Source organism: Taurulus bubalis (genome assembly GCF_910589615.1).
Source record: "Taurulus bubalis genome assembly, chromosome: 7".
Taxonomy (NCBI): domain Eukaryota; kingdom Metazoa; phylum Chordata; class Actinopteri; order Perciformes; family Cottidae; genus Taurulus; species Taurulus bubalis.
In genome coordinates this window covers 26,401,905-26,415,512 of record NC_136595.1, presented here as the reverse complement: position 1 = coordinate 26,415,512, position 13,608 = coordinate 26,401,905, and the positions used below count along the sequence as shown (strand labels likewise).

Sequence of the window (13,608 nt, the reverse complement as noted above, 5' to 3'; positions counted from 1 at the left end):
CACACTATGCATATCTGTGGGTTTGATTTAAATCGTTCAAAGTGCGATCAAATCTTATCGTAGTCACGTTGACTTTCTTTACAAATATGTTCGACAACAAGCTTGAGATCAAATATAATCTGTCGGTGAGCACATATCTTGATGAAGACGTCCCTGCAGGGACACATTTAGACTTGTCAGTTTGCCAAAACTGTTTTTTTAAACTGGTTTGAGAAGAATGTTTCGTGTCACCTGCCAAAGACGTGCTCTGGCATGATCAGGTGACAGTTTAGGTCGGAGATACAAATGAACACAGCAGAAACCTGATGCCTTCTGGGAAAAGAAGAAGAAAAAACATCGCTAAAGAAGTTAGTTAGTTCAATCTTATAAAAGACACAGAATGCTGTTGACGTGATAAACTCTGCTGCTGCAACGACAACATAAAACAGAGAAAGGAAACTTTACTTAGCTTGTTTTTGACTCTGCACTCTTTCATAAATGCAACTATTACTTTGTCTTACTCCCTTTTTCATACTTGTCATACGTCCAAAATAGACTTCAATGCATAAGAAAACAAAACTTGTGAAAGCATGTTATTGTCTATGATTATGATTATTATCTTGAGCAGCGGCTCTTAGGCGTTACGTACAACCAGTGGAACCGGTTTCAACTGGAAGGTGAGACGCTGAGTCGTTTGCTTTATTGTCTCACTTGTTCCGCGAAAGCCGTGTAGAGAAGGCCGGTAAATATGCCCGAATCCCTGCTTCCTTAAAAGATTTCCTCCTGAGGAGAAACGCTCGACTGTAACTGGGCTTTGAGAAGAGAAGACAGGTAAACATGGAACACGATCTCGGTGAGTTCATTATAAAAGATAAATGGTTCTCTGTGTGTAGTTCAAGGTTCAATCGTTTACGCACTCTAAAAGTAACAAGGAATCAATATGTTGTTCAAATTGATTTTTTCCAAAAGGCCTTTTTATTTATATTGTTTTGATTATGTTCGATCAGTGCGACGTGCAGATGTGTTTTTGGGGTCAAATCAGCGTGTTCAAGCATGAATACTCACTTCACCTCCATCTTGTGAATCAGATAAAGTGGAAACGTTGACACCGACATTTGTTTTGCGCACTTTTCGTGATGCATTTGAGGTGCCTGGTTTTTTTCTTCTATTTACAGCTCGGATCAGCTCTCAAAGCTCATGGTGTTCCCATTAGTTCATCCACTTTATAAGTTGTTTACTGTAAGAACAAAGCAGGACTACGGTGTCCACAATGGGTCAATTCCTTTCTCACACTGTGAGTCTTGGTTCGCATTGAAAGAAACACAAAGAGATTAAAGACGGATGCCAACACAAACCAGTTCAACCGGACGTGACTGCCAGTAAGGAAAGACCGCGCTTTTACATTACCGCACGGTTATAAAATAATCCTCTTCCTTGGATGTTTGAAACTCCACCCCAACGGTTTCATGTAAATACTTAATAGAAATATGCACAAATGCTGCGATTTAGCTCTAAAACAAGTTCTGAGACTTATACTTTGTGGCGTAGATTAATTAGATTGATTAATTAGGTATAAATCTAGATAAATACGGTAGACAAAATATGTTAAAATCCTTATGATTATACTGTAGCTCAGATAACAGCCTCTGAACATGACTCAAGTCCTACAAGTCTTTCGATCTTGTCTCATCACTTCTTGTATTTCTCATTTATTTTGTAACAAAGGAAAGTTTTTTTTATTCCTTCTCCATCAAAATGAATTTGTTTTAGTTCAGGGTCATTCTAAAAATGTTTTATTACATCTCAACTCACTGACAATCTTCAGGCTGCGTCTCTCAAATGAAAAGGGATTAATAGTCAAAAATAACTCAGACACAAAGTCCCAAAGGAACCAGACAAGCACAAGTTCACCGGAGCGTTCCTCGTCTGTCAATCAGGAGAAGCGGCCGAGGCAGCGCCGCGATCACGCCGTCTTCCTAGTTTACCCCGCCTGCCGTGTCTTTTCTCTTGCTCAGCACGAGACCACGTTGTAGTCGTTTTAATGAAAAAGCTAATTGATCGCGACGAAATCCATTATCGTCAAGCCAAGGAAGCCGTTTCGCAAAGTTCCTGGTTCCCCAGAAAAAAGTTCTGTAACACGCTCCGGCCACTTAGGCCTCATCCCCTGCACCTGTTCCCTGAGCCGCTCCTCCCCTCCCCTCTGCAGTTGAGCCTAACCACGCCCCCAGCCACCACAAGTTCCAAAAAGAGTTATTTTGTCTTCCAGAGGGGAGCGAGAGCGCCGTCCTGTCAGAGGTCAGACTCATCCTGATCGGCGGCCGATGGGCCGGCAAGAGCGTCTCTGGCAACACCATACTGAGAAAGGAGAGGTTCGAGTGTGGCCGAACCAGAACCTCTCAGACCGAAGTGAGGCACGCGCTGGTGGAGGGTCGGCGGCTCGTCGTGGTCGACGCTCCGGGGTGGAGCCGCTCCCTCTCCCTCGCCGAGATCCCGGAGGGCGACAAGCGTCGGTTTAAACTCAACGCGTCCAGGTGTCCGCCCGGCCCGCACGCCTTCCTCCTGGTCGTCCCCGTGGACTCGGCCTTCTCCGCGGAGAGCAGGAGGACCGTGGAGGAGCACATGAAGCTCCTGGGCGAGCGGGTTTGGCGGCACACCGTGGTGCTCTTCACCTGCGGGGATTTCCTGGGCGGGAAGACGATTGAGCAGCACATCGAGAGCGAGGGGGACTCGCTCCGGTGGCTGACGGAGCGATGCAGGAACCGCTACCACGTGTTCAACAACAAGGACCGGACGGACTACGGCCAGGTGACGCGGCTGCTGCAGGAGGTGGACGAGGTGGCTTGGGACAACGGCGGAAAGTGCTACCAGGTGGACGAGCAGACGCTGAGCGCCATTAAAGAGAAGGAGCGAGAGGTGACCGAGAGGGCGGGAGTGAGAAGGAAGATGTCCGAAGAACAGAGGCGACAAATGAGGACGCTCATTCCAGGTGAGTGTCACAATGGATGCTTTAAAACCTGCATTCTCTCAGGTGGCGACTCCTCTGGTTGTATAGAAGTCTATTCTTCATGTGTTAAAGCTGCATTCTCTCTACTGACCACAAGGGCGATTCCTCTGGTTGTATAGAAGTATATGCTTCATGTGTTAAAGCTGCATTCTCTCTCCTGACCATCAGGGGGCGACTCCTCTGGTTGTATAGAAGTATATGCTTCATGTATTAAAGCTGTATTATCTCTCCTGACCACCAGGAAGAGACTCCTCTGGTTGTATAGAAGTCTATGCTTCATATGTTAAAGCTGCATTCTCTCTCCTGACCACCAGGGGTTGTATAGAAGTCTATATAAATGACTCTACTTCTCTCTTGATTTATTCCCTCAGTAAACATTGTAAACATGAGTTTTTGTCTCAATCTCTAGTTTCCAGTCTTCAGTATATATCAGATTAAATACTTATTGATGAATTGCTTAACATAAACACTAGTTTGGCTCTTAAGGAGTACGTTGAGTTCATTAACTGGTGAGTCAGGACTAATCTCGCTTTGTTTTTGTCACACAAGAAGAGAGCAAAACCCTCCCAGAGCTCCGCGTGGTTCTCTTGGGAAGCCGAACCGTTGGGAAAACCTCAGTAGGGAACTCCATTCTGGGCTGCAAAGAGCAAGAAGACGGGAAAAGAACGGCGCGCTCGGTGGCCCGGCAGGGTTTCGTGGGCGAAACGGAGATAACCATCGTGGACACGCCGGGTTGGTGGAAAGGCTTCTCCGTGCTGGACACTCCGGAAGCGACGAGGGAGGAAGTGACACGCAGTCCGTTCCTGTGCCTCCCTGGGCCGCACGTCTTCCTGCTGGCCATCGACGTGGACGCGTCGTTTAACGCCAATCACCTGGACGCAGTGACGTCGCACGTGGAGCTCCTCGGAGAAGAAGTGTGGGAACGCACGATTGTGGTTTTCACCAGAGGCGACTGGCTGGGGACTCACACCGTGGAGGAGTACATCGAAGGGGAAGGGGAGGCTCTGAGGTCTCTGGTCGACCGGTGTGGAAACAGATATCACGTCATCGATAACAAGAACGCAGACGATGGGACTCAGATCGCCGAGCTGCTGGAGAAGATCACCGAGACCGTGGCTGGAAACGGTTGGGACTGCTTTGTCCCAGACGTCAAGGTATTTCAGACGATCCAAGAGAGAAGATCAAGCGTGGTGGAGGCGGCACAAATGAGGCAAAGCCAAGTGGTGGCCAAAAGAAAATTTCTCAGAGGTATGAATGGTTCCTCATAAAGTCTATGAGAAAATGACTGCTTCTCTCTACTGACCACCAGGGAGTGACTCCTCTGGTTGTATAGAAGTATATGCTTCACGTGTTGAAGAAGCATTCTCTCTACTGACCACCAGGGGGCGACTCCTCTGGTTGTATAGAAGTATATGCGTCACGTGTTAACCCTCCCGTTGTCTTTGGAGTCAAAATGACCTCAAGGATAACGGGAAGCATTCTCTCTCCTGACCACCAAGGGGAGACTCCTCTGGTTGTATAGAAGTATATGTTTCATGTGTTAAAGCTGCATTCTCTCTAGTGACCACCAGGGAGCGACTCCTCTGGTTGTATAGAAGTATATGCGTCACGTGTTAACCCTCCCGTTGTCTTTGGAGTCAAAATGACCCCAAGGATAACGGGAAGCATTCTCTCTCCTGACCACCAAGGGGAGACTCCTCTGGTTGTATAGAAGTACATGCTTCATGCGTTAAAGCGGCATTCTCTCTCCTGACCACCAGGGTCGACTCCTCTGGTTGTATAGAAGTATATGCTTCATGTGTTAAAGCTGCATTCTCTCTAGTGACCACCAGGGGGCGACTCCTCTGGCTGTATAGAAGTATATATAAATGACTCTACTTCTCTCTTGATTTATTCCCTCAGTAAACATTGTAAACATGAGTTTATGTCTCAATCTCTAGTTTCAAGTCTCCTGGTTCAACTGACACTCAAACATATATAATTTGATCTCGCAATCATGCAACTTATTATTTACTCTATTAGCATTGTATGTACTGAATGTAATTTTTAGTTTTTTCTCCTCCTCAGACAACAGCAAAGAACTGCCGGAGCTCATGATCGTGATGCTCGGCCAGAAGACGTTTGGAAAGAGCGCAACAGGAAATAACCTCCTCCGTAAAGAAGTGTTCGCCCCCAGCGAGAACGAGTCCTGTCAGGTGGAGAAAGGGGAAGTTGCCCGCCGGCTGATCACGGTCATCGACACCCCGGGTTGGCAGAGGAACCCTTCCGACTGCACCAAAGAAGGCGACCAGGAAATACTCCGCGGCCTCTCGCTGAGCCCCTCGGGGGTCCACGCTGTCCTGCTGGTCGTCCCCTTGGACCTGACGTTCAGAGAGGCCCAGCGGGCCACCCTGGAGGACCGCCTGAACCTCTTCGGCGCCGGCGTCTGGAAACACGCCGTGGTCCTGTTCACGTACGGGGACAACCTGGCGGACGAATCCGTGGAGGAGCACATCGAGCGGGAGCACGGCGCCCTGCGCTGGCTGATAGACAAGTGCGAGAACAGATACCACGTCGTGAACAATGTCAAGAAGACGGACACGGGTCAGGTGGTCGAGCTGTTCGAGAAGATCGAGGAAATGGTGGCGGGGAACGGCGGCCGGCTCTTCCGCCCCGAGATGGACGACGCCCAGCTGAGAATCGAGGAAAACTTCGGGCGGAGGCAGCTGAAGCTGGTGCTGAAGCAGCGCCTGCAGGAAGAGTACATGAGGAGGGAGCTGGAGCTCATGGCGGGCTTCAGGGAGACGCTCGTCCAGCTGCTGGCGGAGGTCAAGGGGAGTCTGGCGGGCCCGAAGTCCAAGTTACTGAGTGAGTGAATATTGTTTTATGATCGATTTGAGTTCTCCCATCGATATTCTGTGGTTCCTGATCTTTGTTTTTGTTTTTTAGCCAAGGGTATTGGCCATAAGAGGAAGGATGGAAAGGAGAAGGAGGACTTCTTATACTTGAAATTCTGCCATGAAATTGAAAAACTGGATAAATTGATCAAAGAGAAAACCTCGACTCTTCTGCGGAGCAGCATGGACATCTTCGTTCCAGACTGTAAGTAAACATGGGATCCGTATTTCTAAGTCCCGCCCCTTCCGGTGTTTCAGGAAAAACACATACGATAGAGAACGGAGACATTGTGTCACGTCAGTCGCTAGTCACGTGATTCTCGTCCGATCATAATAGCCGAGTTAGCATCATCCATCAAACGCTGATCTTTCAGTCAGGTTGTTCATTCCTCATGAAATGAGAAGACAAGGTGGATTTATTTCACTTTATTTGCGTAGTTCTGTAACTTCTGTAGTTATTTTACCCGAACGATCATCTTTTCCTAAACCTAATTAAGTATTTCACGATCTTTTCCTAAACCAAACTAAGTAACTAACTTCTTTAGTATTTCACGATATTTTTCTAAACCTAATTTACGATTTTTTCCTTAACCGAATTTGGTTTTTCACAATCTTTTCCTAAACCTTCTTTCATATTTCACCATCTTTTCCTAAACCATCCATCCATCCATCCATTATCAGCCGCTTATCCGGGGTCGGGTCGCGGTGGCAGCAGGTTCAGCAGGCCGACCCAGGCTTCCCTCTCACCTGCAACACTTTCCAGCTCATTCTGGGGGATCCCGAGGCGTTCCAAGGCCAGCCGGGAGATATAATCCCTCCAGCGTGTCCTCGGTCTTCCCCGGGGTCTCCTGCCAGTTGGACGTGCCTGTAAAACCTCTAATGGGAGGCGTCCAGGAGGCATCCTGACTAAATGCCCGAACCACCTCAGCTGACTCCTTTCGACACGAAGGAGCAGTGACTCGACTCCAAGCTCCCCCCTGATGTCCGAGCTCCTTACCCTATCTCTAAGGCTGAGCCCGAGGATACGAAGACAGCTCCTACTGCAGGCGTACAGAGACCGGATGGCCCGTGCCAACGGGTCCAGCACTCCATACTCCCGCAGCACCCCCCACAAAACCCCCCGAGGGACCCGGTCGAAAGCCTTCTCCAAGTCTACAAAGCACATGTAGACTGGTTGGGTAAACTCCCAGGACCCCTCCAGTAGTCTTGCAAGGGTAAAGAGCTGGTCCACTGTTCCACGACCGGGACGGAATCCGCACTGCTCGTCTTGAATCTGAGGTTCGACAAGCGGTCGGAGCCTCCTTTCCAGCACCCTGGCATAAGCTTTTCCCGGGAGGCTGAGCAGTGTGATGCCACGATAGTTTGAGCACACTCTCCGGTCCCCCTTCTTGAAGATGGGAACCACCACCCCGGTCTGCCAGTCCATGGGCACTGTTCCCGACCCCCATGCGACACTGAAAAGGCGTGTCAACCAAGACAGCCCAACAATGTCCAGCGCTTTCAGCATCTCAGGGCGGATCTCATCCACCCATGGCGCCTTGCCACCAAGGAGCTTTTTGACTACCTTAGCGACCTCTGCCAGGGATATGGGTGAAACCACCCCAAAGTCTTCCAGCGCTGCCCCCTCTCCGGGGGACATGTTGGCCGGGTTTAAGAGTTCCTCAAAGTGCTCTTTCCACCGCCCGACGATGTCCTCAGTCCGGGTCAGCAGTCCCCCCCCCCTGCTGAGAACAGCCTGGGGTAGCCCCTGCTTTCCCTTCCTGAGCCGTCGGATGGTTTGCCAAAACTTCCTTGAGGCCAACCGAAAGTCCTTCTCCATGGCCTCCCCGAACTCCTCCCATGCCCGAGTTTTAGCATCCGCGACCATCGCAGATGCAGCCCTTGTGGCCTGCCAGTACCCTTCAGCTGCTTCAGGAGACCCCTGGGCCAGCCAGGCCCGAAAGGCCTCCTTCTTCAGTTTGACGGCTTCCCTCACCCCCCGTGTCCACCACCGGGTTCTCGGGTTGCCGCCACGACAGGCACCGATGACCTTCCGGCCACAGCCCCGAGCAGCCGCGTCCACAATAGAGGCTTTGAACATGGTCCACTCGGGTTCCATGTCCCCAGCCTCCCTCGGGATTTGTGAGAAGTTCTTCCGGAGGGGGGAGTTGAAGACCTCCCGGACAGGATCCTCCGCCAGACGTTCTTTTCCTAAACCTTCTTTCATATTTCACAATATTTTCCTAAACCTAAATTACAATCTTTTCCTCACCTCCCTTAGTATTTCACGATCTTTTCCTAAACCTAATTTATGATCTTTTCCTAAACCTAATTGAATGATTTACAATCTTTTCCTAAACCTAATTTAATATTTCACAATCTTTTCTGCAACCTAATTTAGTAATTCACGATCTTTCTCTTACCTTATTTAGTAATTCACGATCTTTCTCTTACCTTATTTAGTAATTCACGATCTTTTCCTCAATAAAATGTTGTAATTCACGATCTTTTTCTAAACCTTATTTATTAATACATTTTTTAAAGTTGACTACACCTTCATATATATTCTGAAATAATGTCCCATGATGCTCCACCTGAAGGGGCGGGGCTTCTCCCGTCCAGCTGCACTGAGCGTGACCTCACAGGGTTTCGTGTGTTCGTCTCTTCCACAGTGAAAGCAGAGAGTCCAGGTCCATCTTCTGGAGCGAATCCAACGAGCCACTTCGGTAACGTTCTTAGTTGGCTGTCCACGCTGCAGATCGGAAGAAACGTCGACAACCAGATGACCCTGAACTTCTCTCAGACGTCTGGCTACAGATCTGTGGGGCCGCACGAACTGGACTCTGACTTAGAAGAAGATTCATGAATGAAAATGGAAAAAAAATTAATTCATTAACTTCTGTTTTCAATGGAGGAAGGCCTCGGTTAAACACAGTGGCGGGCCGTGGATTGTCTACCTGCGCATTCAGTGCTGTCTGAGTCATCGTCTTCTAAACTGTCTTCACATGCAAAATGATGTGTTCAGTTATCAAACTCTGACAGATATGCAATACTATGTGTGACGTATATTCCATAGATATCTAGGGCACGAGGTTACGTGCTGCGAGGAGGTAAAATGTGATGTTTTCACTGAACTACTGCCGCCTTCTTCCTTCCTCAGGTTTCATTTTGGCCTTAATATTCTGTTCACTGGTGAAAGTACCGTCTGCAACCAGCATGTCTCACGATGACAAAACAAGTTTTTATTTCGCTGCCGTTGTTGACATGAAATACAGTCAACTTGTTATAAAGATTAGCCAAAACAATTTATATTTTTGTATTTTTACTGTAATTTTATTTTGATCTATATTTATCTGCCCTGGTTTTTGTACATACTTTTATTTCATATTGTATTTTCTCTATATGTTTAATTTTTGCAGAAAAGTTAATTCCATGGACGTGAAAACCTTCTTGGCAATAAACCGGATTCTGATTCTGGACAGACAGACAGGAAGAGAGACAGACAGACAGACAGGAAGAGAGACAGGAAGACAGACAGACAGACAGACAGGAAGAGAGACAGACAGACAGGAAGAGAGACAGGAAGACAGACAGACAGACAGACAGGAAGAGAGACAGACAGACAGACAGGAAAAGAGACAGACAGACAGGAAGAGAGACAGGAAGAGAGACAGGAAGACAGACAGACAGACAGACAGGAAGAGAGACAGACAGACAGACAGGAAGAGAGACAGACAGGCAGACAGGAAGAGAGACAGGAAGAGAGACAGGAAGACAGACAGACAGACAGACAGGAAGAGAGACAGACAGACAGACAGGAAGAGAGACAGACAGACAGACAGGAAGAGTACAGGAAAAGAGACTGACAGACAGACAGGAAGACAGACAGACAGACAGGAAGAGAGACAGACAGACAGACAGGAAGAGAGACAGGAAAAGAGATAGACAGACAGGAAGAGAGACAGACAGACAGGAAGAGAGACAGGAAGACAGACAGACAGACAGACAGGAAGAGAGGAAGAGAGAGAAGGGAAAAGAAGAAAGAAAGAAAAAAATGAAAGAATGGAAGGAAGAGAGGATGAAAAGAAAGAAGGAAAGGAGGGAAGAAAGAGAAAGAAGGAAGGAGGAGGGAAAGAAAGAGAGGAAGGAAAGAAAGAAGGAAGGAAGAGGGGAAATGAGGAAATAAAAAAGCAAGAAAGAGGGAAAGAAAGAGAGGAAGGTAGGACAAAGGAAGGAAGAAGAGAGAAGGAAGGAAGTGAGGAAGGAGACCATATATTACTGGTCGCTGGACCTCGAGAGCTTCTTCAGATTCTTCTGCTTCATTAATATTGTTTCTGCTGCAGAGACAAAGTTCTGATGCATGAAGTCAAATAAATCTTCAATATGAGTCGATGTAAATATAACTGATTGTGTGAAATGATGTCATCTCATGTCCTGTGATGTCATATCCTGTGATGTCATCATCATAATGATGGAACCGTTATAAGAGAAGCTCTAATAAAACATTACAATCATTAACCAGATCTCCTGCTCTTCTTTTGGTGATTTAAACAAACTATTGTTTTTATAATGTAACAAACTTGTTATTTGATTGTGATGAAGAATTCTTACAGAGATAATTGCTGATAAAGAGATAAATGCTGTTTATTTTGAATTATAAAGAAATTCCAGGGTTTTTATTCATATAGAAGCTGCAGAATTTCTCCACCAAGATGTTGAAATTCAGCAGGTAGTGCATTTTTTTCTCCTCTCTCTATATAAAAGAATAAAAAAACCTCTTTGCATGTTAATGTCGGCGTGTAATTGTAATGTTCCTGCACTAAATGAATAAAACACACGAGGAGCAGTTTGTTTACATGTTGAAGGTTTAGTTTCTGTCTTCGTGTTTTTATTACCTCGTCATTTTGAAATCACACTTTGTATAAATTGTCATCAGGATTCATTAAAAAGGGAAATGTTCGAGGCGGCTGTTTAGTGAAAGGCTTTTAATTTGATAAGTAATTGAAGCCTTGAAGTTAATTATAACAGATTAATCAACAGAAGACTGTTTAACACCTCTTGATGAATACTTATCATTATGCATATTCATTTACTACACTCACTGTATTCATTGACAATTACTATCTGATTTATATTACTCTATTATATATGTTATGCCTTGTTTTAACTTGCACTATAAATGTTTAGATTCTCTTTTTTCTCTCCTCTTTCTTCTTTATATATATTTAATAAGCATTGTTAAATATAGTGCATTATAATATACTATATGACTCTGCAAAATTTGTACTTTTACTCTTGTTACTTTAATTATAGTTTGATGCATACACTGAAAGCATTTACTTGTAACGGAGTATTTATACCTTGTAGCAGTAGAAGGAAGAAGTATTGTGATATTTTACTGAAGTAAAAGTAACAATATTAATGGTAGAAATACTCAGTTACAACTGAAAAAGCTTCATTCAAACATATTTAGTAAAAGTACAAAAGTATTAGTATCTAAATATACTCAAAGTACAAAAAGTACCCATTATGTATAATGGCCCATTTCAGAATATTATATTATATACTACTAGAGTACTAGAGTGTAACTATTGGTCATTTTATTTCTAATCTAATCTGAAATTAGAAGTAATGTGTCTCATAATTGATTTGAAATCAGCTCATGGAGATTTTGAAGGGCTTTTATTTTGTAATGCAACATCAGAGTGTCTTGATTGTCGCTGAGTGACATATTAAAGTGCTCTAATATTAATCTGAAGTGTAATTAGTGTGTAACTATGGTCCATTGCCTTTCGAATATAATCTGAAATTTAAGACGCATTAGCTCGTTAATGTGATTTTCTAGAGCTTTTATTTTGAAATCAGAATGTCCTGATATTGGAAGAGTTACCTTCAAAGGTGGCCTGCTGTCAAGATTATTATTTATACCTGTATGCACACAATATAAATATAAAACGTCCTTGGAATACAGTTTGCAGTCACCGGAAGTTTGCTCTTATTTTGAAGTCAGTTCTGGTTGGCTTGACCGCAGTATTGATTATACTGTATTATGCGTGTTGCTGCTGTTTGCCGTTTCTTCCACCAGAGGGCGACAGAGCCGCCGCCGTCGCGAAATGACGTTTTCCTCTGACGCGGTCCTCTGACGTCAATTTCCTGAGCCGGAAGTGAGTAATTGTAGTTGTCAGAAAGCCTGATAGTGACACGACAAATCAAACTACACCCCGATACACACTCTCACACAACAAGCCGAGGAAAGGAGCGACCAGGTGCGTGTCTCGTGACATGAACTGCGCGGCGGTTGGTGCTCGTGGGTCGAGAAATGATATATTATATAAATATAAATGTATTATAGTCGGAGGCGACTGTTGTTCTGCTCTTCAGCCCAGTGTTGTTTACTGGGAACGAGGCTAATAAGGCTGCTAACTGCAGACTCAGGGTTCTGTGTTTTCACTAAATATTTAAACATATAGATATACGTTATTAATAACACAATCCTGACTATAACTGCTCTTTTTCCATCTCAAACAGATCTTTTGGGGGGAAAAGTCTTCTGCACAAACAGGAAGGATGGTAAGAGATGTATCATTGGCTCAATGCAATGTTGAGATATGCATATGCACTGTAGTGGTTCATATTGTGCATGTGATGGTTCATATTGTGCATGTGATGGTTCATATTGTGCATGTGATGGTTCATATTGTGCATGGTGGGATTCTATTGTCTCCTGCTCTGGTAAACAAAAAAAAAACATAGGCCCACCCAGGTGCATACTGGTCCTGTACCTGCCTCCTCTTATATACAACCCCAGGTGCATGCTGGTCCTGTACCTGCCTCCTCTTATATACAACCCCAGGTGCATGCTGGTCCTTTACCTGCCTCCTCTTATATACAACCCCAGGTGCATGCTGGTCCTTTACCTGCCTCCTCTTATATACAACCCCAGGTGCATGCTGGTCCTTTACCTGCCTCCTCTTATATACAACCCCAGGTGCATGCTGGTCCTTTACCTGCCTCCTCTTATATACAACCCCAGGTGCATGCTGGTCCTGTACCTGCCTGCTTTTATATACAACCCCAGGTGCATGCTGGTCCTTTACCTGCCTCCTCTTATATACAACCCCAGGTGCATGCTGGTCCTGTACCTGCCTGCTTTTATATACAACCTCAAGTGCATGCTGGTCCTGTACCTGCCTCTTATATACAACCCCAGGTGCATGCTGGTCCTGTACCTGCCTGCTTTTATATACAACCTCAGGTGCATGCTGGTCCTGTACCTGCCTCTTATATACAACCCCAGGTGCATGCTGGTCCTGTACCTGCCTCTTATATACAACCCCAGGTGCATGCTGGTCCTGTACCTGCCTCTTATATATAACCCCAGGTGTCCACAGTGTTTCCCAATCCATAAACAAAAGAACAAACCAAAAAGCTAAGTATACCTGGAAAAAAAAAAAAAAATTAAACTAAACACAAAACTATTAAAAGAAAAAGCTGTCCTAATATATCAAAACAATCTAAACTAAATAAGCAAACACCTAGAATGATGAAGGACTAATACTTGTGAGTAAATTAACTAAATGCTAACATTAAGTAAGTATATATTATGCTATTGTTGTTGTTTCTGACAGCATGGCCGAGTGAAGGTGAAGTCTACGGCCCAGCAGGAGGAGGAGAAGAGGAAGGAGCGGGAGAAGAAGCTGAAGGTCTACGTGGCGGCACGAGACGCCTGCTTCTCTAAGGTCCTCATCATTACTCCTCTCATGCAATATG

The 13,608-nt window shown here is 45.5% G+C and overlaps 2 protein-coding genes across 2 annotated transcripts in view; both read left to right on the top strand.

Annotated features, from left to right (window-relative positions):
- The first annotated feature begins 697 nt into the window (after nucleotides 1-697).
- Nucleotides 698-9,653, top strand: LOC306738997 (GTPase IMAP family member 8-like). The gene is made up of 6 exons (XM_079220934.1): nucleotides 698-832; nucleotides 2,246-2,965; nucleotides 3,533-4,231; nucleotides 5,051-5,830; nucleotides 5,912-6,064; nucleotides 8,511-9,653. The coding sequence occupies exons 1-6, from the start codon at nucleotides 817-819 to the stop codon at nucleotides 8,702-8,704; spliced, it is 2,562 nt and encodes an 853-aa protein (XP_079077060.1). The 5' UTR covers nucleotides 698-816; the 3' UTR covers nucleotides 8,705-9,653.
- A 3,312-nt stretch (nucleotides 9,654-12,965) lies between these two features.
- Nucleotides 12,966-13,608, top strand: part of rabggta (Rab geranylgeranyltransferase subunit alpha) — a gene marked incomplete at both ends in the record, with an annotated part of 10,550 nt that continues 9,907 nt past the window's right edge. The window contains 2 exons of the mRNA XM_079220851.1: nucleotides 12,966-13,187; nucleotides 13,467-13,577. Of these exons, the coding sequence (XP_079076977.1) occupies nucleotides 12,966-13,187; nucleotides 13,467-13,577 (333 nt within the window). The remainder of the gene's footprint in view (nucleotides 13,188-13,466; nucleotides 13,578-13,608) is intronic.

What these genes read in the sequence shown, in the direction of transcription:
- LOC306738997 (XM_079220934.1), top strand. An exon ending in AATGAGGACGCTCATTCCAG is followed by an intron (nt 2,966 to 3,532) that starts GTGAGTGTCACA and finishes TTGTCACACAAG; the next exon opens with AAGAGAGCAAAACCCTCCCA. An exon ending in GGACATCTTCGTTCCAGACT is followed by an intron (nt 6,065 to 8,510) that starts GTAAGTAAACAT and finishes TCTCTTCCACAG; the next exon opens with TGAAAGCAGAGAGTCCAGGT.